General features: G+C 50.2%; 7 protein-coding genes and 1 non-coding gene across 8 annotated transcripts; 4 read left to right on the forward strand and 4 right to left on the reverse strand.

Annotated features, from left to right (window-relative positions):
• Window positions 1-94: 94 nt before the first annotated feature.
• On the reverse strand, window positions 95-4,546 carry COCSADRAFT_200116 (glycosyltransferase family 69 protein; the record flags this gene model as incomplete). Its single annotated transcript, XM_007702457.1, has 4 exons — window positions 3,785-4,546; window positions 2,805-3,734; window positions 1,479-1,594; window positions 95-1,423 (listed from the first exon to the last, which is right to left on the reverse strand). Exons 1-4 carry the CDS (start codon window positions 4,353-4,355, stop codon window positions 95-97), a joined length of 2,946 nt encoding a protein of 981 aa, XP_007700647.1. The 5' UTR covers window positions 4,356-4,546.
• Window positions 4,547-8,108: 3,562 nt separating this feature from the next.
• COCSADRAFT_143716 (uncharacterized protein) lies at window positions 8,109-11,169 on the reverse strand. Its single transcript, XM_007702458.1, has 3 exons — window positions 11,003-11,169; window positions 10,890-10,950; window positions 8,109-10,776 (listed from the first exon to the last, which is right to left on the reverse strand). Exons 1-3 carry the CDS (start codon window positions 11,147-11,149, stop codon window positions 8,312-8,314), a joined length of 2,673 nt encoding a protein of 890 aa, XP_007700648.1. The 5' UTR covers window positions 11,150-11,169; the 3' UTR covers window positions 8,109-8,311.
• Window positions 11,170-11,340: 171 nt separating this feature from the next.
• On the forward strand, window positions 11,341-13,497 carry COCSADRAFT_143719 (uncharacterized protein; the record flags this gene model as incomplete). The annotated part of the gene is made up of 3 exons (XM_007702459.1): window positions 11,341-11,820; window positions 11,964-12,417; window positions 12,467-13,497. 3 exons carry the CDS (start codon window positions 11,341-11,343, stop codon window positions 13,333-13,335), a joined length of 1,803 nt encoding a protein of 600 aa, XP_007700649.1. The 3' UTR covers window positions 13,336-13,497.
• Window positions 13,498-14,967: 1,470 nt separating this feature from the next.
• COCSADRAFT_118602 (uncharacterized protein) lies at window positions 14,968-17,776 on the forward strand. Its single transcript, XM_007702460.1, has 6 exons — window positions 14,968-15,614; window positions 15,669-16,090; window positions 16,142-16,342; window positions 16,460-16,586; window positions 16,637-16,756; window positions 16,808-17,776. The coding sequence occupies exons 1-6, from the start codon at window positions 15,179-15,181 to the stop codon at window positions 17,407-17,409; spliced, it is 1,908 nt and encodes a 635-aa protein (XP_007700650.1). The 5' UTR covers window positions 14,968-15,178; the 3' UTR covers window positions 17,410-17,776.
• A 2,936-nt stretch (window positions 17,777-20,712) lies between these two features.
• COCSADRAFT_37350 (uncharacterized protein) lies at window positions 20,713-22,674 on the forward strand. The gene has a single exon (XM_007702205.1). It carries the CDS (start codon window positions 21,173-21,175, stop codon window positions 22,376-22,378), a length of 1,206 nt encoding a protein of 401 aa, XP_007700395.1. The 5' UTR covers window positions 20,713-21,172; the 3' UTR covers window positions 22,379-22,674.
• A 385-nt stretch (window positions 22,675-23,059) lies between these two features.
• Window positions 23,060-24,353, reverse strand: COCSADRAFT_143725 (uncharacterized protein; the record flags this gene model as incomplete). Its single annotated transcript, XM_007702461.1, has 1 exon — window positions 23,060-24,353. The coding sequence occupies one exon, from the start codon at window positions 24,351-24,353 to the stop codon at window positions 23,091-23,093; it is 1,263 nt and encodes a 420-aa protein (XP_007700651.1). The 3' UTR covers window positions 23,060-23,090.
• A 63-nt stretch (window positions 24,354-24,416) lies between these two features.
• COCSADRAFT_42964 (uncharacterized protein) lies at window positions 24,417-24,836 on the reverse strand (the record flags this gene model as incomplete). Its single annotated transcript, XM_007702302.1, has 2 exons — window positions 24,417-24,701; window positions 24,753-24,836. Coding segments are annotated over 2 exons (369 nt in total), but the record flags the coding sequence as incomplete, so codon positions are not given.
• A 1,159-nt stretch (window positions 24,837-25,995) lies between these two features.
• COCSADRAFT_t48 lies at window positions 25,996-26,067 on the forward strand. The gene has a single exon. It is a non-coding gene; the product is annotated as a tRNA-Met (tRNA).
• Window positions 26,068-26,297: the final 230 nt, after the last annotated feature.

Genomic DNA, 26,297 nt, shown 5'->3' on the forward strand with positions numbered 1-26,297 from the left:
AAGCAGTCTTTATCGTCAAAATGTTTTCCCATTCTTTCTTTTCTTCTTTTCTATTCTTCATCTCCTCAATCAAAGTTTATCCAAACCATAATTTTTACGCCGTAAGCGCACTGCTCAACCCCAAAATGCCCATGCCCGCAAAGGCACTCACAAAGCATAGTCGCCGGCTATTCGTCAAGTCCAGACTCTCACCCAGCAACTGCAAGCTCACCATAGCCATGATGCCCGCTGTAACGGCAAACATGCACCCGTAAATCGTGTCCATTTCTCCGTCTTCGGTGCCGCTGCCTCGGCCTCGGCCTTGCACTTTGAACCAGAGCGCCGCTACGCCGGCGCCCAGTGGTTGACTTACGCCGCCGAGGATTGTGGAGATGAGCATTGCTTTCCATCGGGAATTGATGGCTAGGTAGAGTGGAAGGGCAAGGGCAAAGCCTTCGGTAATGTTGTGGACGAAGAGTGCGAGGAAGATGGAGAAACCGAGCGTTGGGTTTGCGTGATTAGTAGCATATGTGATGAATCCTTCTGGAATCTTGTGAAGTGCGATTGCGGTGCTGGTTTGTAGGCCAAGGGAGAGGAAAACGTTGGTAGGGACGTGGTGGTGGTGTTGAGATTGGGGTAGGTCGTGCCCGTGTCCATGTTCGTGGCTATGGCCATGGTTGTGGCCGTGGAAATGGGAATCATGTGATGAGTGAGAGGAGACTGAGGAACTACGGCTGTGTTTGTGCGTTGGGGCAATTTGGTGTGTGTTGGTGCTTGCATGGCCGTTTGCGGGCGGTAGGCTGGCGAGAGAGCTTTCCAATGTGGCCGGGATAGATCTCGTAGGAATTAGAGGAGTGGTCTCATCTACGTCCTCCAATACCAACTTCCGGTCATGCGGGCCTTGCGAGTTTTGATTCCTGCTCGCAGCAGATGGTCGTATGGCTGTCAGGCTGCCAAGGGACTTCCTCGACTGCAAACGCGTAGGTCGGATCTCGCAGAAATCGCCATAGCATTCCCCGTTGTGGTTGTTGTCACATGCTTTCTCGGCTCGAGTTACCAGTTGAGACATTTTGGACGAGATAGATTTGTGCAGCGATGGTCTTTGTGATTGGCCGGCATTCGAGGTCTCGCTACTGGTTCCATATGCTCGGTGTTCGTGATGTGCTTCTGCTTGTGGCAATCCAGGTTGTTGCTCCTGCATCGGTTCATGTGAATGCCCATGCTCTTCCTCGTCTTTTCCATGTTCTTCATCGCCATGCTCATCGTTGCAGTCTACAACTGAATGTGGAATGTACTTGTGCAGGATGCCAGAGAGGACGGAAATGCCAAGAGCACCAACTAGAAAACATCCAATCATAGTTAATATCGCATTCCTTGGTGACATGCCGCCACCTATCAAATACTTCTTTGCTGAGGGAAGCATGCTATACAATGATGAAAAGATCTGGAACTCAAATTAATTGATGGAACGCATAGTGCAGATGGACGTGAAAACTCACCATAACGCCAAAAGAAAGACTTAGTCCCGTCGACAGAAAAGCATTACTCTGCTCGATTTTGAAGTTCTTCTTGCCCGGAAACTGACGAATAATAACATCAACACATATTATCGAGGCTGGCCAATGTCAGTTTTGAGAGTCGCTACCGGAGCAGTCTGACCCAAAAATCAAACTGCGGAGGGCGGGTCTGTTCTTACCGCCGAATGTGCACGCTATTCACGCGTTAGCCCGAATTCTTGTTAGAGTGTGAAGCAGATCGGCATGCAGCTGCTGTACAACTGCGTAGAAACATACCAATACCGCTGACCACGGTCATGATCCACCCACGGGTGTCATTGTCGAGTCTCATGATGTTCCTGCAAGTACTGTGCGGAATGACGTCGGTATCCCGAGTCCCCGGTGGGTTTTGTTTGAATGAATTGTTGCGGAATAGTCGCCAAAAGGCCCTGTCTATCGGAGCAGACGCGGCAGAGCGATAAGAGGATGTAAATTGGAGTATATACAAAGAAAGAGACCCTGGGTCAGATGAGCCGTGTTTCTTCGCACCGTGTTGGCCTCTTAGCGCGCATCTTGCAGATGTGAGACTTAGGACTAGCGGCTTGGCGAGAAGGATGAATAACGCGTGGCGTCATTGGCCAGACTCGACTCGTCGCGAAACTCATGATTGACTGTTCTGAGACGTCAAGGGAATGCTGGTTTGCGTATATATACAGCCATGAAGAGTCTAGAATAGTATAGAGAAAACAAAACGCTTATATTACTCGTCTTCAATGAGAGAACAGGGAGAACAATGAGGAGCATGTGATACTGCAGAGTAGGCACATGGTGGCGGTGTGTGTGTGACCGCAATGCTCATGACGTGGGGTAACTCAGTAGCATATCAGTAGCATGAAACTAGCTTTGTATGAATTTCCACACCGGCACAAATATCATTGAACTAAGGGTGCCGCGAGACACACAAAAAAAAAGTCTAGCGCCCACTCTCTGGTTGGATACGCATGAAATTGCCAACGGCAAAACAACATCTTCAAAGTCCTCAAACGACCTGCTTTGTGCCAGTCGGAGGACGTGTCTTCATTTGAATGATGACAGTGATCAGCCCGGATAGGCTACAAACGCTATCCCACCGTTACGCTATGCATGACAAAGAAAACAAAAACGCTAAATGTTAAGATACAGAAGAGAAAAGAAAGTCGTGATCTAGTGGCTGTGGTTGGGATGCTCAGTGTCCCGGTATCCTGGGAAGAGGAATCTTGCTCCATGAACCGGGGCCGTGTTCAGGCTTCTCGTTGATCACCAGCAGATTAGGCGAGGAACAGTAGCCACCGGGTTCCACTTTTCGCGTGCGCTCAACATAGTGTCCGGCGAGCTGCACTTCTGTCGCATTCGGTGCAAAGGCCGCAGCTGGGTTGTCAAAAACCCAGACCTTGTCCGTGACAACCTCATCAGGCTCCTCAGTGAAGCGTGCCTGTGTCTCGGGGAACCCAACGAAGTAGTTGAGAATGTCGTGGATCGGGGCGTAGAGGCGTTCTGGGCGACGGATCAACGAAAGCCAGCTCAAGGTTTTCTCATCGTAAGCCACCCGCACAAATGGATTCATGTATATCCTGGACTGTGTAGGTCTGTCTTTGCCCGACATTCGGTACTGGAGATCCGCGTTGATCAGACAGCACTCGGATGCCTCCCAGAATTGCTCTTTGTCGTATCGGAACCGGAGAGGGGATAAATCGCGGTTAGGCGACTGGACCTGTGGGTCCGCAGCTTCTGCCGGTGCTCCGGCTCGGGCCTGGAACCACTTTGCTTCAAAAGCCACCATGCCGCTCCAGCAGCTTCGTACCCGTACAGCGTCCCTGCCCTCGAGTACATCGCTCCTGCTCGTTGCCGTACCTGCGCTGGTGAACCACGGGAAGAAGGGTAAGCCGGTCACCATGCCGTCGTAATCTCGGGTTGCGAAGCGGTCGTAGAATTTGAAGGGCATAATGTGATCGACGGCGCATGCTGCAGCATAGTCTGCATGTCCGTTCGAGTCGATATTTGTTGCGAAGAGGAGCTGGGCGGCTTCGATGGGATCGAAGTTTACATCGTTGAGGTAGAGGAGTTTATCGAATTTCACACCATGCGTGTCAATTGGAGCCAGCGCGCGGTTGCGAACCTCGGCAAGGAACGCAATCCTTTTAAGGCGTTCCTCACCGTTCGGTAGTGTAACATGGGGCAGAGAAGCGAGGTCGAGATCTTCGGCTACGATAGTAGAATTGCCTAATGGGTCAATCAGTGGGGTCCGCCGCAACGTCGAAGAATACACCTACATTTGACCTCGTCGCGAAATGCCTTCAAGGACTGCTTGGTGACCGGGTCTGGGTTATCCTCGTATATGCTCAGATGCACATTCTCCGGCCCGAGCAGATCTATAAGCTGGAGCACTTCTTTTCCCCAAGCCCCGGAAGTTAAGTCGCCCTTGTGCTCAGCAAGCGATGCTACTATAAACACTGTTTCATTATATGGGTTTGCGCGGCCGGTAGTAATTGCACGCTTGCGTAGTTCGTCATAGTGGGGTGGTCGGATAGTGTAACTCGGAAAGAAAGCGCCAGTGACGAGGACAAGAAGGATTAATAGGTAAGGAATGGAGAATATAGTCCAGTATATGAGGCGCAGGAGGGATCGCTTGCGTCGGCGCGGGGTGACGTAGTGAACGTATACGGCTCGCTCTGAGAGTTTGTTGACATTAGTCAAGGGCCAGGGCAAACGGTCGAGCCATGATGGCCTGGAAAAGGTGGTGGTGTCCAAAGGGTCGCGACCAGCATTGTGCTGCTCTTCGTCGATAGAGTCTCGCGGGACCAGCTCATACTGATGTATGGGCTGACGGGAGGATTTCAGCATCGAAAGGTTGGGCTCTGGAGTGGAAGGGGCCTAGGAGCGAGTCGGATGCGCCATCAAACAAGTAGGTGGGTAGGGGCGGGGCGAGGCGAGGGCGAAGGAAGTGATAAAGTATGGCGTCGGCGCAGGACCAGTGGACTGACCGAGGGGATTACAAGTTGTATTAAGAGAAAGGTAACCAGCGTCAAGTCAAGTAAGTGAGTGGCCCAAGGTTCGCAAGGGTCCGAATGCGACGCGCAATTCACATGCCTTAGGCAGGGCTCCCCCCAATAAAGTAAAGTATTAGAAGAACACGGATGCATGCTTTTGCCAGGAGACGCAGCAGACCTGGTCTGGTCATCCGTGAACCAACGGATGAAGCGCACCGATGCCGAGCACAGCCGTCTGTCTGGAGACATGGGGGTGGTCATGCCGGGATGATGCGACGAGCGACCTGTCACCCCACAGCGCCGACATGGCAACGCGTACAACGGCATCAGCATGGGTTGCACTACGCTACACTTGGCCGTCCCTTGCACAGGGCGGAGCACACCATACTTGGACACGCTGCATGTGCTCGTCAGCAAGTACTCGTACTGTACTGTCGAATTGCTGATTCCAACAAAAATTATCGCGACCCGCCCCTTTTCTCGAGTTCAATGGGCGGGCACGGTTAGCGTTGGATGGCCTCTGAGTCTGTCCATGGGTATGTGTGACCTTGCATTTGGGAGGGGAATGCTCGGCCGTTCCCAAAGGGCCGATGTCAGAGCTAATCACACAAACACGCGCTTCCAGACTCGACGCCTATTGTCCCTTTGATACCCCTAACAAAACAGCCACAAAACCGTATCCTTCTTGCGAACCCACTCTGCGTATATATTTACCTACAGCCATTGGTGACAAACTTTGGCTAGCCATCCCTACTCCCGCATCTTGCGACACGACTTCAATTTTGGCGCATCATGTGATTATATGTAATATACCCAGACTTTCAATGCCCAAAACTTAAAATGTGTACGTGATAGGACAAAGCTCTGGCGCTGACACGACGCATACAGCACACTAAGTGCAGTACTAAGCACACACATGCACTGTAGGCGCTCATTCTGCAAGCCTGTCGTCGTCTTTCGCCCTCGACAACGCCTCACCAACCCAATGCACAGCCACGCCAAGCCACGCGTACAATTCCAGTAGCGCAGGCGTATGTTCGCAGATATGTACGGTTGAACGGTAGTCGCAAGGCTACCCGCAATAGTCGTTGACTACTGTCATCTCACGGGTCACCCTGCATGTGCTTCCATTACTTGCGCATTGTCTAGCGTCAGCCACATGGAGGCCGGCGCGGATAAATCCATAGGCCGAGCGCCACTGCCACACCCACCCGGCCTCTCTTACCCGCGACCTGCTCTCTCACTGGCCCCCGGCTTCCGAGCCACTTCCACCACCGAAACCGGCACTGCTGAGTAGCGTCGAGTTTCCTGTCCAGCGGACAAACGGCCCTGTCCTGGTTCCTGCTCGGACTGCTCGTCCTCCGGTTGCAAATTCCAGAAGCCAAAATGCCTTCCACAATCTGTTTCATTTCCTTTTCGTCGTCCGTGTCCTCATTCGGATTTCTTTTGCTCTCCTTTGCCCGTTACTCGTCCCGTTCTCTTCGATGATCTGCACCAACCATGCCGACCGTCCGGCTCGTCCTGGCACGCTCGGGAGTCTCCTGCGTCAGATCCTAGCTTGGTGAAAATCGTCAGCAACCCTCTGCATTAAGTTGTAATTACCAGCCGTCAGAGCCACGGATAGACGGACCAACGGCGGGGCAAAGCGAGCATTATACTCTGTATCCACCGTTTTTCGTCTCTGTGCGGTCGCGAAACGCCATCAACAATGCATACCTGACTTGGCTATCAGGCCCATTTCCTCGCCCATTTCTGCTCACGCACTGTCGTGGGTATGTCCTTGGGGTATCCCTTCCGCATGCTACTATATGTGGGCATTATTTGGTTTTGATGCAAGCAGACATAGTGCATGGTATAGTAGTCCGCGGTACCTCTTGCGTCGTTCCAGATCTATCGCTCGAGCTGGATGATGAAGATGGACCTGCCTTGTTGAGTGCTTCCAGCATAAAAGCCAGATACTCATCACAAATGTGAATGTAGTCAACCTTCTTTGCCTGACGCGCATACTTCTCAGGCGACTTGGCTTTCGCCGAAAGACGTTTTTGCGGTTGGGACAACTTGTGGGGCTGGTACCGAGACGGGCCCTGGAAAGGTTCCGATATCTCCATTGCCATTCGTGCATTCGGCTACTGAGGTATTGCTGTTTGCATTACGTAGGTTGGTACTTGAGAAATATCCTGTGCCTGCCAATGCATTGGTGTCTGATGCTGCATCACTGGTTGTATATTTTGAGTTTGGTCTTGCCATCGCAGCGAAGGGTAATATATTGGGTTGTATGGTTGTTGCTGAGCTTGCACAGGAACGCAAAGCTGGACCGTTGGCCTCATGTCCACACTCCCATCCCCTGTCCGTTCGTATTCAAAATTTCCGCTTTCGTGATCACTTTTCGTTCGTGGGGGATCAAGCCTTCTTCCCCGCTCGCTTTTCCTCGATCTAGATCGATGTTTCTCAATATACACGACTGGTGGGTTCTTAGCCGAATGGGGTGACAAGGCGTGGAGCCATTGCCCAACATCGAGACAACAATGGTGAATGTAACGGCCGAGACACCACAAGGCAATGAACATGAAAGTCAAGCCAAATAGACCAGCAAAAACGATAGCAATGATAAGATTGGTATTCATCGTGGCAGTCGATTCGTAGAATGAATTACAAGGTCAATATAAAGGATATTAACAAAAGACTAGAAATCATGCACAGAGGAGGAAAAAAGGTCTGTCATTTAAGTAACTTGTATTCACAAGCAACTCCTTTACCTCCCAGTTAAAGTAGACCTGTCAGAAACCCGCAGTATACAGCAAACAACCATGCTGTTGTGCGACTTTTCTCCCACTAGACTTCGTGTAAGCGCCTCCAAGTCACCAGCCACACACTCAAGCCCACGAAATCCATCCGCTCCACCTTACACACAGTTACGCGCTCGGTATTCCCCATGACCCAGTGTACTACACACACACACACACACGCGTCGAGAACAGACATGTGTAACTCCGCACGTGCAACATGCTCGCCATACCACGTTCCACAATGTTTGTGCGCTGGAAACTGCCAAATGTCCTCACATGCAATCTTCCGTCCTCTCACTTTGTGCCACCATCTCCACCCCGTCTTTCTTTCTCAAAGTCCTCCGACTACCTCTCTATTTTCTACTCGCCTTGCTTGCTTTGTTCGCCTTACTGCTCGCACTCCCCGCCTCACTCTCCCGCTGACACGCCAGCTCGTGCATCTCGGCGTCGATGACGCGCCGACAGCTTCGCATTAGGCACCAGCCGAAGAAGCAGCAGAGGACGGTTACCAGGGTGATTGTCAGGATTATGGTGTGCGTGTAATTCATTGTTGGTGTGGGGTTGGTTGGGTTTTGTGTGCAGGTGTGTCGGATGAGAGGTAGTACAGAGATGAATGTGGTGGAGATATACAATTGCTTTGTGAAGAAGTAGATTGTGCGGGTATTCACGATGATATTAGGGTTTGAAAGGTGTCGTTGTAAGATGTATAGGGATAACGATGAGATGTTTAGTGTTGATTGTTTGTAGAGCTTGGAGTGTGGTTTACGTTCACTTTCACCTTCACCTTCACCTTCACTGGTACGCTTTGGCCTAGCATTAGGCTCACAGCGAATCTCATATCTCTATAGATTACCATCAACGTAGTCCCCTTAATCTACAATAGCAAATCTCACATCCCACATGCATTCAACCACTATGCCCCCCCACAAGCCGATTACAAAATTCAAATGACTATCATTCCATACTACTGTTACATTTTACAACCATCTACTCTTACAAAACCACCCCACCATCCTCACTCCCTTCAAAACTCTCTCAACGCATCAAGCACCTCCTTCTGCCTCTGACTAGCCATCTTCTCAAACCCATCCACACTCATAACAAACGTGCCCCTCCCCCCCGTCAGCGCCCGCAGATGATTCAAATACCCCACCATCTCCTTCAACGGCACCCGCGCCACAATCTGCCGCTGATTGTCCGCGACACCATTACCCACATCGCCCGTGCCTGAGCTAAAAGGGTCGGGAGGCGTGTAAATAAGCGCTGGGTCAATACGCGGAAGGTCATCATCGGCACCTGATGTCGCATGTGAGGACTCCGTGCCATCAAGCGAGAGCACCTGACCGCCACGGGAGGAAGAAATATCCTGCACGACAGCCCCAAGCGATGTTTCGTTTACGAAAATCGTGACGTTCATGACGGGTTCGAGGAGGGCGGCGGGCGCGGCGCTACAAGCTGTTCGTAGACTAGCTCCTACCGCAGCGCGAGCGGCCATGGAGAGGGCGGTGGTCGTTGTCTCCAGGAAGAGATGGGCTTCTGCGTCTAGGGCGATGGTGACGCGTGTGTTGGCGACGGGGAAGCCGTTGAATGGGCCGCGGGCGAGAGCTGCGGAGGCGCCGGCTTGGAGGGAGTGCAGGATACCTGGGAGGGAGAGATGTGGGGGGATGTGGGATTTGTGGCTTGCGGAGTCGTGGGAGGAGAGGTGTGGGTGGGAGATGTAGAGGGTGTTGTTGTCGGGTAGCTTGTATGTTGTTTCGAAGGAGCTGTCTTTGTCTTCTTGGGTATCTTGGGTTAAGTCGTTGTTGATGGTGCTTTCGTCGATGGACTCGACGGAGGCGGTGGTGATGGCTTTGACCTGTTTGCCTGCAATTGGCTTGTCAAGAGTGTATGTGAATGGCTCGGTCGAAGTCGTGATGGTTTCTCTGTATCCGATCTCAATCTTGCCGATTCTCGCCCTGGCCTTGAAGTCGTTCAAAAGTCGGTCTCGGGCAATTTCGAGATGTAAATCACCCATGCCTGCTAGATGCGTTTGTCCAGACTCTTCATCGACTGAGAGGTGCAGGCTCGGATCTTCGCGTAGTAAGATGGCAAGGCTTTCTTGTACGTGCTTCTGCTCGCTCAAACTGTGAGGTTCGATGCTGGTAAAGAATACGGGCGGCGGAACGGCGATAGGTCGAAGTTGCAGCGTATTCAACCCGCCAGATGGTGTGCCCTTCATCTGCAGCCCACGGTATACGATTAGTGTATCACCAGTCCTCGCGTGCTTGAGTCCGGTAATGACACCAATCTGGCCAGGACCAATGCTGTCTACCTCCACTGCATCGTTGGCATACATCTTCAATAGACGAGGTGCGCGCTCCGCAACGGCCAAATTGGTATTATATAGCGTGGCGCCGCGATCAATTGAGCCAGAGTAGACGCGCACATAGACCAGGACGCCCCTTTTCGTGTCATTGACAACCTTGAAAGCCAGAGCACAGGCCTGTAGGTTTTTCACTTCGGCAATGGCAAGTTCGCCAGTTCGCTTTTCTTGCTTCTTTGCCGGCTTGGCTGACTTGGTGGACGCTGTAGATACTGAGCTGAGAAGAGCAGCAAGGGTGCTACTCTGGTTCGTGATGGCTATCTCAGGGTCGGGGCGTTCGAGAGGTGATGGGAGGAGATCGACTACGCTATCAAGAAGCGGCTGAACACCAATGTTGCGGAATGATGCCCCGGCAAACACTGGTATAACCGATTGGGGAGCTTGTAAAACCACTCGACGAAGAGACTGCGTGATTTGGATACCCGAAATGGCGAGATGGTCTTCATCGTTTTCTAGAAAGTGCTCAACCATGACGTCGTCATGCTCGCTCAACGTCTCGACGAGAGCTATCCGGGCCTTTTTAATCTCTGCAGCAAAATCCTTGTCAGTCTTTTCCAAATCTGCAAGGTCAACGGCCTTGATATCTCTTCCATCTCCGCCTGCCTTCCAAAGCATGCCACGGAGATTGATAACATCTCCAACCCCAACAAAATCACCATTGCCTCCCTGCCACCAGGGAATTTGGCAAACTGCAGGCCATCCGCGCAGTCTGGAACCAATCTCTTTGACTGTTCTTGAAAAGGCAGCACCTACGCGGTCCAGCTTGTTGACGAAGATGATCCTGGGAATGTGGTAATGTCCGGCTTGCGTCCACACCTTTTCTGTTTGGGCTTCGACTCCTGCTACCCCGTCCAGAATACATACCGCGCCATCCAAGACACGCAGCGAACGGAGTACCTCGAATGTAAAATCAGCGTGACCCGGGGTATCAATGAGGTTGATGTTGTGAGAAGTAGAAGATCTCAAGACATTATCAAAAGATACTGGCAGCTGCGGTAGAGACGGTGATGTTTGGTTACTTGATGGTAGTGGAGGCCAGTGGAAAGTTATAGCTGCAGATTGGATGGTGATGCCTCGTGCTCGCTCAGCGGGAAGGAAGTCAGTTACTGTTGACCCTTCATCGACATCTAGAAATGATTAGTGTTTTTCAAGGCCGGTCTTTCTGTTTTACAAGCGATACAAGGGAGCCGAGATATTTGGAAAACACTGCGCGATAAAGGTAAAATGAATTCGTACATACTTCCTATTCTACGGGTAACACCACTATAGTAGAGCATACGTTCAGTTGTAGTCGTTTTCCCCTAGATATTAATCAGAACCTCTTCAGCTTTACAAAGGAAGCATACGACCTACCGCATCAATGTGAGCAATGATGCCGATATTGCGGGTTACTTTGGAAAGTAGATCATGTTGAGGCGTCTGCGTCGACAGCAACCGCCGAGGAGTCTTCACATTGTGCCGAACGACTCGGCGGGCACACCATATCCAGCCGGTTATCATGCCAAAGACTGCGCAATGCGATGGTGATGCGAAAGATGGTGTGTGTAGAAAATGCACGTGACGCAAAAGATGGCATGGTTCGCGCCTTTCCTAGCCGGGCTAAGGGCAAGGCAGGGTGTTGGAGCGACATCATCGCATCACTCTCCAGCTAGTCGCAGCCGTTGATAGCTTCAATTCACTCCCCCACAACCATGGATTACAGCGCTCACGATCCCGACCACCCCGCGGGCGACGATCCTTGGGCTTCGTCGCCTCAGGCGAACCGATCGTCTTTTGGCCAGCCTCCGACTAACGATATTCCGTCATCCCCGCTGCCTGCGCAGGCTTCCCCATATGGCGAGAACAGTGAGCAGTACGGCTACCTGGGCGAGCAGGATGCGCAAAGCCGGCCGGGTACGGCGCCTGAGAATGGCGATCAATCGCAGCAACAGCAGGCGCACGGTCAGGACGCGCCTCGATCACCTCAGCCGCAGCAACAGGGCCAACAGGGACAGCAGCCACAAAGGTACCATGGCACGAGACCACAGCGACAGCAGCAGCAACAGCAGCAGTATAGGCTACAGGCCAAAGTTACAGGTCTTGAGCGCAACGGAAAGAAGGACCCCATACTGCGATTCGATGTTTACGTACGTCTATACGAGTTCAACATGGCAGAAGCATGCCTTCGCAGTGTGCTGGACATTGAGCATTGGGTCAAGGTGGCATTGGTGCTCTCAGCGCATTGCTGTCTGGCTGCAAAGCTACCCCCATATCTGCCCACTCCACTTGCGAATGGCATCCATAACGGTGGCCTCTTGCTAACTTCTACATTCAGACGAACCTTCCCAAGTTTCGCACTACTCAATTCCGCGATGTCCGACGTCTACACTCTGAATTCGTGAAACTCGGCGAGCATCTCATTTCCGCATGTCCGGAGGCTATTGTGCCTGCAGTACCACCGGCGACTACATCGGCAGGCGCTGGAACCGATGAAGATGAGGCACGACTCAAGATATCAATCCAGCGGTGGCTCAACATTGTGTGCAGCAATGAGATACTCATACGTGATGAGGAAATGGTCTTCTTCGTAGAGAGCGACTTTGGTTATAGCCCCGTGGTGCGGAGGAAGCAACCTGCTACTGGAGTGCGCCGTAAGATGATCAAGCAGTTTGCGCCGCCACCGGATGACACGCCAGAACTCGCTGCGGCACGGCCAGTGGTTAAAGCCTTCTACCTCGGTACAATGGAGGCTGAGCAGAAGTTGGAGAAGGTTGTAAAGCACCGAAGGAGTGAGTGGTCAGCATATGTCATAGAGAACACAAGACTAATTTGTTTTAGACCTCGGGGTCGCTGAATCTGACCTGGGCGCCAAGTTTGCCGCACTACAGGTTCAAGAAACGCATGTTGGTCTGGCCAACGCGTATAAGAAGCTCGGGAAAATTATACAGGCTACTGGTGATTTTCATGCGGCTCAGGGTACCGCAGAAGCTACCACTCTGGGTGATCCACTCCAGTACCACAGCAGCGATGCCTTTATCGCGAAAGAAACTCTGACAAATCGCCACATCATCCTTCGCGAACTGCTCCAAGCACAATCAGCGACCAAGTCCAAATTGTCAGCGGCCGATCGGCTGAAGGCCAGCTCAAGCGTGAAACGGGAAAAGGTCGATGAAGCTATTGCTGCTCTAGACGAGGCTAGAAGCCATGAGCAATCCCTGATGCAAAAAGCACAACGTGTCACTGCTAATCTTCTTCAAGAACAGCGGAAGTGGTTCGATCGGACTACGCAGGACATGCGACAAGCGATTCGAGAATACGTAGTGCGCCAGATTGAAGCCGAACGCCGTACCCTTGCTACTCTGGAATCTGTACGACCGGACATTAGGGCCATTGATGGCAGCGGCGGTCTTTCTCGACTTGGACGTGAAGCGCATCCACCACAGCGCCGGGTTCCTATGGCAAGCTCTCAAGGACCTAAGGGCGATGCATGGTCGGGCGTGCCGCGACGACCCGGTGATGGGCTCAATCGCAGTATGAGCGGTAGTTTTGTCGCTCCACTTCCTGAGACCGACGAAAACGACGAAGAGACAATACACGGCAGAAAGCGGGCTACTAGCAAAGCGGGAAGCCAGACAGGAGTGGAAGAGGACGACGATCGGATTGATGCGAAGAATGCAGCCAGTAGGCTAGCCACGACGACGTTCTAGAGATTGGTTTGGTTTGTAGTGAGAGTTGAGAGAAGCCATGGGATAGTATGGTTATTTGTGTGCTGGCCACGGACACCACTGCACGATACCACACGGCATAATGTACACTGCAGCCTATAGGAGAGTTTTCTAAGCCATTTTTACCCTTGCTGTGCAACGCGCAGTTTTTTTCGTTCTAGGATGGTGCTGGTGATCTTTGTGCAGGTACGTAACGGCCGAGGGGACGCCAAGACCGGTTCTACTTACAGCAGTCGACGTTTGCTCTACGGTGGTTTCTCGAGCTTCATGTTTGGTCCCCTCTCGACTTTAGCCAGCCACCTCATGGCACTTTCCGGGCGTGCAGCAAAACAACAGCATCACGCCAGTTCTAGACCGTGAGCCACCGATTGTTGAGTCTCTCAGCCCGGATTCTGCCTGCATCGGCTTTTGACATGGGTCACGGCAGTGGGCCAACCCTGGTGCAAATCGCGAATGTGCGGCTACTGTGCGTCACTTGATCAGAGAGGCCTTCATACCAACCCCGCGCGCAATCTATCCAGCGTGGCGACGATATTGCAAAGTGTGGGGTCAAATACGGCACTCACTCTACTCTACATCAAGGCATCAGAGCGAATAACAGCAGCCTTAAGACACTAGCCGTAAACCAGAGGCCCTGCCCCTGGCCTCCGTGCCGCCTGACCAGCGGGTGTGCATGCGCGCCAGGAAGGGAGCTGTTCGAGAACCATGGCACGACACCGACCGACTTCTATCAACCTTGTACCGACGATCAGTTACCGGAGTCGCACAGCTTGCGTGGAGATTCTGTATACATGCATCGACTCGTATCAAGTACCGCCGTCCAGGTCCTGGCTGAGATGTCTGCGGTGGAATTGGGATTGGCATACCGAGAGCCGATCCCCCGCAATGTACTACCATATCGCATTGGGTAAGACGACTCACAGTTGGAAGCGAGACCGGGGTGCAGTATTGCACTCCACCGCTCCGGGTGGATAGATGTAGCCGCCAAGTTGCCATGCACCAAATCGATGGTGCTGAATATGCTGTGCCACTCGGACGCAGGAGCATGGAACCCTGCTTATAGCGTTGGCAGACTTGTGCGAGTTGCGATAACATGTTGGTTATGCTCAAACCGCCGTGATCCAAACCTAAACCTAAAGGCTCGGTTGCTGTTTTCAAACCTGAACGACGTCCGGTAAGGTCCCGTTTGGGGACGACTCGGTCTACGCCTTAGAATGGCGCCGTTCCGCCAATACTCAGCGGGTTGGACGGAAAACAGAGTGAAGCCCATCTCACCGTAGGCGAGATGTCAACCGGCCGGCAACTTTGTGCGGTCCTGCGTCCCGGGTAAAGTGCATGTGCAGTGTGAAGATGATCATGCACCAGCTGCTTTTGATGGGGCGGCTCCCCGAATCAGAGCAGTGGAGAGCATCAAATAACGGAATGCTTTTCCTCGATTGGCGACCGGCTAACCACCATCCCTACTGTTGGATGCAGCCTATCGACGCCACCGTCCACATGTCCGAGGGCCACCGTTTACGTGGTCGAGTCAGGGTCGAAGGATCATCGTCGCAGCCACTGGCAGCCCTCCAAGAGCCTGAATAAGGTCACGGCGAATGTACATAACGTTGCGGAGCCCATGTCCCTTGCAAACACTTTTGGCCCTCTCCTCGCTTTTCCTTGGGCTTGCTAGGCCCGTATCGCAAACACGCCCCTCACCTCGTTGGCGATATTTAGCCCTTGCGCCCAGCGTCCAACATTGACATTGACATTGGCATTTCGATATTCAGATTCCACAGAGCACATCCCACGTGACGTCGACCGAAGTGTCGGGGCTCAACGAAACATGCCAAGAGTCTTCAAGTTTCTCAAGACTGCGCTTGCACCTAGCATTGGAAGTTCCGCGCCGCAGGAGGTAGTCGACAAGAATAATTCGTCGCCCAAGGCATCATTCACTTCCTCGGCAGACGACACATGGCTTCCAGACTTCGATCCGCTCACAGTCACGGCCTTTGAACTGTCCGAACTTCTGAATGCACGAGCAATTACAAGTGTGCAAATAGTACAACTGTACCTGAAAGAGATTGCATTACACAACCGAAGAGGCAGACAATTAAGAGCATTGATTTCTGTTGCCCCAAAACATGAACTATTGAGGATAGCACGCAAGCTGGACGATGAACGAGCAAGAGGCAAGATAAGAGGCCCACTTCATGGCATTCCAATAGTAATCAAGGATAACATCATGACGGATGAGACGCTGGGAATGGATACGACAGTCGGTATGTGTGAATAACCAACCTGGATGCCATCAGTAGGACTTATGTTTTTGTCAGGCTCCTATGCTTTTGTAGGCTGCATACCTAAGAAGAGCGCGACCGTTGTCGACCGTCTGATCAAGCGAGGGATGATTATCATTGGAAAATCGAACCTTACAGAATTCTGTGGTCTTAAGAATCCTTCAATGCCTCCAGGATGGTCAGCAGTCGGCGGACAGTGTCAGTCACCATATGTTTCAAGACACATCGCAAAACGAAAACTACATTGGGAACTGTCAGCTCCTGGAGGTTCCTCAACAGGATCAGCCGTGGCTGTAGCATCAGGCTTTAGTACGCTAGCGATTGGCACGGATACTATCGGATCACTTATTACGCCAGCAAACCGCGCGGCCCTCTACGCATTGAAACCTACAGTTGGAGAGGTTCCGATGGACGGAATCTTCAACCTGAGCAAGACATTTGATTCAGTTGGTGGCATGGTAAGCTGGATGTTTGTCAGCTCGTATTGGACGCACTAACTTATGTAATAGGCCAAATCTGCAAAGGACCTTGTGGCGCTTATGGACGCCTTGATGGTGCCCACCAACAGAGAAGAGAATGTCCCGAGTCCACATAGATCGTTCAAGATCAAGCCAGATTTTGGTACGCTTCGAATCGGCATCTGTGAGCCGTCAATCTGGAAGTCATGGCGCAAGAATGGGCGCATTAATGCTGACGCTGAGAGATTTATGGTAAGTTTGCGAAGATGCGCTGACATCATTCTATAAAGTCACATGCTATATGCGCATTCAAATCTTTGCTGCAGGGATCAGTATGTTGTTGGAATCTCTGATGCTGACACGAGGTAGACCCAGAAGTACGACATGATTGTTCAGAGCATGATCGAGATGGGCGTCGATGTTGTCTACCCGGTCGAATTACCCAATCCAATGAGCTTGACCATCGATGGCAAGAACTGCTTCGAGCCAGTTGTCTGTACGTTGTCATGAACTTTGTACTAGTACCAACATGCTGACGTCCTACAGACGCTGAATTCAAAGATTGCTTATCAGAGTTCATCCGCGATTTTAAGGTGACCAAGATGCATTCATTGGCTGAGATTATCAACTTTAATCTGGAGCATCCAGAACTGTGCCTCCCACCGAGTATGTCAAACTAGTTTGCTATAGTTGGTGTCTCGTACTTATACGTTTTAGCATGTCCAGATCAGAATGATCTAATGGCCGCCCTGCAATCCAGCATCAAGCGCGAAGAAATCAATGCCGCACGACAACACCTTCAGACCGCCGGCGGACCTGAAGGCCTCGACTTTCTCTTCGCCTCGCGCTCTCTCGATATCATCATGGCACCCGGAGATGCCGCATTGTCAACGCTTGCAGCAGCGGCAGGATACCCAACTGCCGCGTGTCCACTGTCCGCTCTCAAACTCAACGGCCAACCTTTTGGCATCACGCTCGCCTCACGTCCACACACCGAACACACACTCCTCCACTTCCTAACCGCATACGAAAACATTTTCCCGCCCCGCGCCCTTCCCATGCCGCTTTCGTCGGTGCCGCTCCAAGACCCCAACCCAGAACCGCTCCCCGATCAGCCCATTGTCGATCTTATTCTGCATGAATGGGACACGCGAAGATTCAGTTGCAGTGCGGATGCGCTGGCGGACTGGCTCAACGCGCGCTGGCGTAAGAGCGGGTACGAACTTAGTGCTGAGACGGTGTGTGAGGTTCTGAGGAGTAATGGGCGGATTGCATTTAGAGGCCTGGGTGATGATGCTGAAGGTGCTTTTTCACGGTAGTTGCTCTGTGAGCCTTTTTTTTTACATGACCATCAGGAATTTCGTTATTATCATTTTCATACCAGGGTTTCATGCATATTTGGCAGCTTGTATCATTTTTGGGGGATATTAGCGTGGTGTTTTAGGACAATTACTATTCAGTGCCAATCCCTATGGGAGACGAGCTACCTGGTACCTACGGTCGTAACTAAGGAGGGTAGTGTTACATGAAATACGTTGTAATTGGTGTCGCGTATACGCTTATGTAATTTCTATGGCTTTTGTATGGCTTTCTTTCTACTAGGTATTAAACTTATTCATATTTAATGAGCATTAAAGTAGTCCTATTGTGAATTGGGCAATAGTTAAAACCAGCCCTATCTCTCTCAGCAATTAAGTTAGTACATATGTAAAAATACGGGCTTATGCTTGCACTGCCAGTAACTTGAGAGTTACGGAGATTGTGTTCGCTGCAAACACGATATCAATCTCGCCATAAGCCGTATCCTGATTTCTCAACAACGGAACCTTGCCTCCTAAATCATTACTTCAAATTCAAGACTTGTATGCAAGCGTCCTTGGCCTCTCGAAGTCACGCTCCAATTCCGCGCGCCATCACTAGTCTACCCCCCAGATTATCTACTGCCGCTCAACTGCGTCAACTTCTAGATACAAAAAGGCTTCTTATGCTGTCAAGGCAATTTGTCTATCAGACCACAATTCTACTGTATTTCTGTCCGTAAAGCACGCTATCTGAGCGCATTTTTTCTTCTTCTCGATATATGGATAGACCAGAGTAAAGCAAGTAAAAAGCTAAATCTCGTATTTCTCAATTGATGTGCGAGGTTTCATGAGAACTAACTACGATGTAGTTATCTTAGTGATAGAAATTTCTTGGTATTAAAAGGCAGGTCATATTGATTATTCATGGACAAGCCTCCCTAGCATCTCAAACCCATGTATGCACAGATTTACACAAAGGTTCTAGTGAACCAATGTCAACGGCGAGTGCCAGATTATGAGTAATCATCCGTTTGGGATAAGCTCGGCGTGTATCTTGGATTCTAGCGAGGATGCCAAAGATTTATCCGTGGCGTTTGTGTGGAATGCGTTTGGGCGGTGTACGGGAACGAATGAATATGGTGGTAGTGGGATAAAGTGGAGGTGTTTTGGGCTGGGTGGGGGTGCTTGTGGTGGGTTTAGGGTTATAGCTTAGGAAGGGGAATCGGTTTTCTTGTGTTGTTAGTAGAGGAGGAGTTGAATTTTTTTCGCAGGTTCTATTGCATGGTTTTTTTGCTGGCTTGTGTTTTGGGATAGGTTTGGTGTTGAAGAAACTTCTTCTATGCTCTACCATATGGTTGTGTATTAGATGGATTTACCTTGTTTAAGCAAAGAATTTAGCAAGAGAATCAGTACCTTACATATATTGATCGGGCAGCTGCTTTGACCTCTCACCATTGCCATTATAACACGGTCACAAGCTTGACTGTTTAAGAAATAAATGAGGTATTGAAGGACTACCTTATAACCTCGAAACACAACCTTTTATGTACAGTTGATAGGATCGAACAGATGGTGAAGAGCCAACATAGCGGGTATAAGAAGGAACCCGCTTTTGAATAATGTCTACCTCCTCCTCCATCCCTATATCGGCCTTCTAAAGAACCCCTGAATGAGACACTCGCTGAAAGGTCTGCAACAGGGTTGTATATCCGTCATGATATCGGCTCCGGCTTCTGCAGCAAGATGCAGACTCTGTGGCTACATGTATATTCATATCTTAGCTCAACGATACATTCGCAACCCAAAAAGCTCTCACTGTCAGAGAAAGGACAAGGAAAATCGAATCCAGCAGATCTAACGTCCATCCCTAAGTCACGAGACGCACCCCGTCGCGAGACGAATACCAGGTACTTTGAGATCAAGGAATCATAATCTTCCAAGCGCGTGTGAATAATCTACAATCTTCTATTAATAGCTTCTTAGCCTTTTTCAGCCTACTTCTATACTTTAAAATACAAAAATTACATCGTCGTTGACGCCTACACGCCGTGCGCAGTCAAGCCTTTAATTATGTCAAAATCCAAGCCCATGCTATACAGCATGACGCTTGACGCCTAGGAGTCTGTTAAGGTGATGAACCATCTTATCTGGGTTTCTGCATGTCCCTATAGGTATATGAAGTCACCACCAGCCTTGTGGCGGTTGTCGCACGCTTGTTCATGCCCGATTGCCACCCTGGTCGGTACTTGAGATCGAAGCAGCTTCCTGATGCGGCTAGCACAGGTTGAGCCTTGCACGTATAATACAGATAGCGTGTAATTTACTTTCAGCCACTAATGTGACTAACGTCCCTCCCTGCGTCACGCAAATCCCCCTCGTGCCGCAAGAAAAGAGGACTACTTCATCGTTGGGATACGATATCTCTATTAACGCGCTGTTTTTAAAATTTCTTCATAGATTGGCTATGTTTTTTACCTTCTTCTATGGGTGTAGACACCTTTTCTTACAGAAAATATGCTATTGCTGATGAATCCGCGCTGATGCGCAAAAGATGTCTTTTCTAGAGCTTAGCTGTGACACCACTGCAAATAACCTCCATCTCGCTCTATTGCACCCCCATACTAAGTAATGAAGTTATATGCACTAAGGAAACCTTCGGCCATGCTGCAGAGCCAATCCTAGCCCTTGGTGCAGCGTGGCGCTCATATCCATGCATGATCGCCACCCCTGTCGGTACTTCTCCAGCGAGCAGCATCCGCATATGGCTAGTATAAGACCGTCTACGGCGTAGTTCTCACCGCGCCAAGCTTGTGGCTTTAAAGCCCTGTGGCTGTGTAAGCCCTAGAATCTTGTCAGCAAGTCGAAGATCACGTGGTAGTCAGCTTTGCCCTCATAATCACAATCTCTCGTGCACTTGTATTACGATAACGCCTCGTTGGCTTAACAGCAAAGGCCCAAATTCCGTACACTCTCATGCACTTGCAGCTTCCGCTTTGCGCACATAGCCCAATTGTCATCCCACGCAGGACACGGATCCGCCTGATGTACGCTTGTCTAAAGCGGGTTAGACTACATCAGCATCATGCGTTGATTGGTCAGAAAGCTTAAAAGAAGACGTATTGATGACAGACACTAATACTATTTGGGCGAGGTTGCCACTAAGCGACAGAGGCTTAGCGTGGGATCAGAGGTCGCCTGCTTACAGAAACCTGAAGCTGCAACTGCATGAGAGTGTATCATAAATCCAGATTTGGACTAGGAGTAGTGCCCACTAGGCTCCAGCGCTTGCGAAAAGTCAACGAACGCATACGGCTCCGAAACTGCGACACCACGAAAAAGTAATCAGCTTCCGACACAGCCGTCATACAACTTTCAGATGTCATCCAAGGACCGACTACGTTTTCTGTGGTAGCTTCCGTAATATCTATTACGTTGCCTTCGGGCCCCGCAGACACGCAGTTGACCCCTCCGCTAACCAAGCAAGAGACCCACCCAAGCGCCATCATACCCTCGCAAGGGCCGAGTGCAGCGGACTTTACAGACAACCACGGAATCCGACCTTCATTGCAGAGCGTTCGGTACAACATATACGCTGTTGGTTCGCTAAACCCTAAGCTAGTGCCAGATTAAAATATTCAACGATAAAGGATACTATTGTGGTTGGTGTCACACTAGGCCTAAAGGTCTGGACAGTCTGACAACGCTTTCAAATATGTCAACAGCAGGATGGGATCCAGGCGCTGTAGGAACAGCCGTAATTGGAATCGTGACATTTGCATTCATGGCCAAAACAGCCATCGCTTTAGGGTATCGATATGCATCGGACTACGTATACAAAATAAGGTTTCCGGAATCGACATCTGTCCTTCAGCGATCCCTCAACGACGCTGATATCTCTCAAGCCGAATATCTACACAGAAACATTCCTCCACCAGGTTCGCTGCCAACGGACAGAGGACCGTTTAGTCACTACGCATGTGGCAACTGCTGGAAATCCTTCCCCTATATTTTCAATGTTCTCGAAATGCCGGTTCCCAGACGATTGCCGAAGAATCTGTCTCAATTATCACTGAAGAAGGATTATTTCCTTACGGACGCTCAGACGATATTTATTTGTTTACTCAGTGTTGGGGTCGAGCCTCTCCATTTCAGTGAAGACAATGGAAGTGGTGGACAGACATGCAGGTGGGATTCGAGGATATGTGCTACATTTCGGCGACAGAAAAATGTCTGTTTAGCGCACATCCAATTCTTTCAATTCAACCCGTATCATTCCTATTACCGGCGAAATATTGACGAATATCGACGCATTATCGTTCACGGTTATCCCCCCTGGTACCAAACGAAAGTTACGAATACTGCAAATGTGACGTTCGAGTTTCCGAGCCTTGAGAAAGGTAATCTCAAACGCGCTGGCTGGATAGTTGCTATTGGTCTCGGAGATCTTAACGATCCGCTGCCCTACTTCTCAACTAAACTTGGCCGATTTGATGAATACGGAGATGCTTTGTACAGACATCACCGTGGCGGCACTGGAGCATACTACAGCGCTTTTACATATCTAGAAGAGGTCATTAGAGAGCGATTCACTCTCGACGCGTTCCCTGATCTCGAAGACCAGAGTATCATTACAACGGCGCGGAATGAAATTGAAGACATGATAAGCCATCACAGCGCGAGCAGCGCTGGAAAGTTTCTCCGCCAATGCCCGCAATTGGCAGGAGCCTATGACGATGGGGCTTTTGCCGAACAGCTCAATAGCAGTGAAACGGCACTGGCAATTGAACTCTTCAACCACAAAAGGCCGTTCGATGCCAACCAAATCAGCTTCGTGAACTCCAAATTAAAGCCTATTATTGCAGGTGCATTACGTGGACTGAAGAGCCTATTCGAGTATTTCAATGATTGCGGCATTCAGATTCCAGCAGGGGTTCAAAAGATGATAGACGATAATCCGCAGATCTACCTGGAAGGATGTCAATCATGATTTCAAAGGTTACTAGAATATCTATGATTGGCATATGGCAGGGGAAAATTTAGTCTTCCATAGCGAATTCACCAAGAGAAAAGTGTAACGGCGCGAGTAAGACTGTCGGATCAGTACTGGTGGGAAGTGTCGCTCAGAGGCATATGGGAGTGCGTGAGACATCAGAAACACCTAGTATATGATGCTACGTGGATTTGACCCTAATCCATCGTAATTGAATAATTACACACCCTGATCCAAAAACGCACGTATGCAACGCGGATTAGACCCGGATTCTCGCCCATTGTAGTCTAGCGCGAATCGGTTCCTTAACTAGTTTGCTAATTATTAAATTAGTATCGTTTAGTCCCACTGATATGTAGAAATGGTGCATATATCGTGCTATGACAGGAGTGTGAAGCCAATCAACCTTAGACCGGCCGATACGCAATGGGCGACGACAGGACCAAACACCCGGTAATATTTCTAACCGCTCTTCTGAATTTGTAGAGAATAACCTTAAGAATAAGTGTTTCATTATCGCGGAGCAATACTAGCGATAGCGCGACTTTTAAGATACTCAAATCGCAGATTCTTTGCGGCATGGGGGGACTTGCGTGTCGCAGGGGGGGACGTTACTGTGGCTGTACTGACTGCTGACGCTGTTGCAAATAAGCATATCCCTAAACAACATAACCAAATACTCCGTATTGTCATCACTAACTATCCTAATCTAATACATTCGTGCAACTGGCGCTATTCCCTGGACATTGCTCACTCTTACAGCCTTGCTTTTTGGCACCGGTGGGCCAGCATCTCCTTCTACCTCAGTACTCTTTCGCTTTCTGCCACGCCTCACTGTACTTGTGGACGCCGTGGCTTCTACTGTCTCCTGCGCAGCATTCTTGCTCTTCCGACCGCGCTTCCCTTTAGCTTTAGCCTTAGCTTCTTTGGCTGCCGCCTCTTCCGCTCGCTTCAGCCGTTTATCTTGGAGATGCTCATAGCTAAACACTTGCCCGGAACCCTTCTCGAGTATGTCGGCTCTGGTTGATCGTCGAGACTTGGCTTCGTTGTTGACCGCCATCAAGAGCTGGATATGGTTTTGCTGGAGAGCACTTTTAGTTAACGACAACTGGGCAGCTTTGGCGAGTTTCAGCAAGTGTCGCTGCAAGTTCCGCTGGCTATTTTCGTCAAGAGCATGTGCGTCCTTCTTCAAGATGAGATTTTGCAGCAACAAAAGACCGTCTGCTGACACTGGCGTTATAGGCGTTTGTAGCACTGCATCTTCTTGATAAGATGCTTCGCTAGTCACTGCAGGAGCTACTTCGACTGGAGGTTTCGGCACAGTCCTGAGTACTCTGTCTGGGTTGAGCGGGAACAAACCACTTGCAGCAAAGCCAGCCTTGATATTCTTAGCTGTAAATGCTCGCTCTCTAGCCGGCTTGTATAGACAGGTAAAATGCTCTTTGCCGATAGCGTTGACGCCGCCTCGCTCCAATCGTTCGACCTGTTCACGGTAGGCCGTCTTCAGTGGGCCAAATACAGCAACGTCGCAAGGCTGAAGCTTGTGAGACGTATGAGAGGGCAGACGACACAAAATGATGCTGTTTGCAAAACAGTACTCTAGGATCTCAAGCGTCTCATGTGTCCCAAAGCCGTCAAGAATCAGTACACGCGGTCTCCCACCAGCACGTTCCTTAGTCTCAGGATCAAACACACGCTTGAGCCACTGCAAGCTAATGTTGGAGTCTGTATATCCGGATTCATTGCACGCATAATGCCATCCAGGAGTAGGAAAGGTAGTCCAGTTACTACGGTGGGTAGTAGCCGGCCAAATAATCATCGGGTTTAGGTACCTACCGTCAGCGCTAATGCACTCGATAGCAGTCACCATTGTTCGCTTCACGCGCGCGCCTCTATGGCTTCGTTTATCATCCTTACCTACGAGCACCTTTACCGAGCCAAGCATAGATAGCATGACCCCGGTCTCGTCCATGTTGTATACATTCTCGGCTACAATAGCTGGATCGCGCAGTACCTCCCCAATCACCTCGAACCAGTGTGTCATCTTATCGGCGATATTGTTTTCATGTCGGTTCCAGTCTAGCGCCGTGACGCGTCTCGCTGCCGTCTCTGGATGGCGCTTCTCGAAGGCTTTTGCCCAGTTTTTGCCTGGGGGCTTGGAGGGTCTGTTCGTCACGGACCGACCGCGGGTAGCGACAAAGGCGAGCGAGGGAATGTGCTTGATTCGTACGGGCCGTCCGAGATCTGACATGTGTAAGATGAACTTGACGAGTGCGCTCTCTTCCCACGGTGTCAGGTACTGCTGGCTCTGTGCCTTGTCCTGCATCGAAGGACGGCCTTGGGCACGATGATGGAGGGTACTACAAGGGACTCCGCCGTGGTCTGCCAGGGTACGGTATGATCTACGCACGCCAGGAGGGACGCCTTGTGCTAACACTTGCCTTGCCTTATCCATGGTGGTTAGTAACAGTCTACAGTGCAGATGATCCCTCGTCACTTGGAGGGGTCGTGAGGGAGGCATTGGGGCAACAAAGGACTCGTTCCTGTTCCAAGACCCACAACACGCGCCACATCTATTTTTAGAGACCAAGAGCAAGAGGGAATAGCGCTTGAATTTATTACAGCATTATGTTATCATTTCAATTCAATAAAACGCATCTCGCTACCCAGGGAGGCTTCTGTGCATCTCCTTCTCCGCACGGCGAAACTGCCGGCATCCACAATTTTGGCTATCAGGTAGTGCTAAACTCTAGGACAATAAAACTTTACTCCTAAACTTTCTTTGTAGATATCCGAACATGTCATAGAAATGTAAAATCGCGTTTAGACAGTGGTTGAGGGGTAAGGAGGGGTCCAACCGCGTTGAGAAAAAGATCAGCGACATGTTCAATTTTGCATGGATCTTGTTCGGAGGCTGTCTAGATGAAGGGGTAATAGTATAGATTCATGTACAAAAACTACAAATTTATTGACCTGCGCGTTCAGTTTTCCGGAGGTCCGAAGTGCAAAACCGTCTCGCCTCGGGGTGCGTCCCGGGTCTCAGGGATGGACATTACATAGTTGAAGGCACGAAAACACAACGTCTCGCTATGTACGTACGGAAGGGTGTCTTTTTCGCTTCTTGTACTATCCTGACAATAGAGCCTGGAACTATGTGTTACTTTGGAGATATGTAGTCTCTTCTACGTTAAGAGATATTCCGTAAGGTGAGGCGCAGAATGGAGTGAATGGATCTCAGAAGGATAGTTATTGAGCCGCAGGATGCAGCTTCGTTGCGGCCTAGGTAAGTGTGGTGCAGTAGTGGTCGCTGCGGATGCTTGGAAGGGGTTTGCTTCTGAAGAGATGGCGACGCTGGGAGAAAATAACTTTAAATATGTTACCTAACGTTAACTCTTTTCTTTATATGTAGACACAGATCTAAGATGATTATTTTAACGTTTTCAAGGCTAACTAAATTACATCTAGCGCGCCGATAACTCCAGACGTTGGTACCGCTGTCCCCACACTCGCTTAACATCTTCCACTTTGCACATTTATTTCCTATCTTGACGTATTCAGGTTATATATATTTTAGTTTTAGGTTTTTCCATCCTGAAATCAAGTTCAACAGAAAAAGCTGCTTGGCGCAGCGGAAGCGCGCCGGGCTCATAACCCGGAGGACCTCGGATCGAAACCGAGAGCAGCTATGTCGGACATGTTCTTTTTGCTTTTCTATAATTGCTCTGGGTCGAGGGCGGCGCGTTGGGAAGAACTGGGTGGATGCTTGGCCCTATACTTTCGTTTTGCAAATTTCTTCATTCGAGTGTAGGATTTCCTGTCTGTAACTAATAGGTATTGTTTTTATTTTTTACATGCTCCTACGTATTTCCCTACATATAAAAGTACCACCAAACAGCTTTCATCTGATCTCTGTTCG

The sequence above is a fragment of the Bipolaris sorokiniana genome (genome assembly GCF_000338995.1).
Source record: "Bipolaris sorokiniana ND90Pr unplaced genomic scaffold COCSAscaffold_8, whole genome shotgun sequence".
NCBI classification, from domain to species: Eukaryota; Fungi; Ascomycota; class Dothideomycetes; order Pleosporales; family Pleosporaceae; genus Bipolaris; species Bipolaris sorokiniana.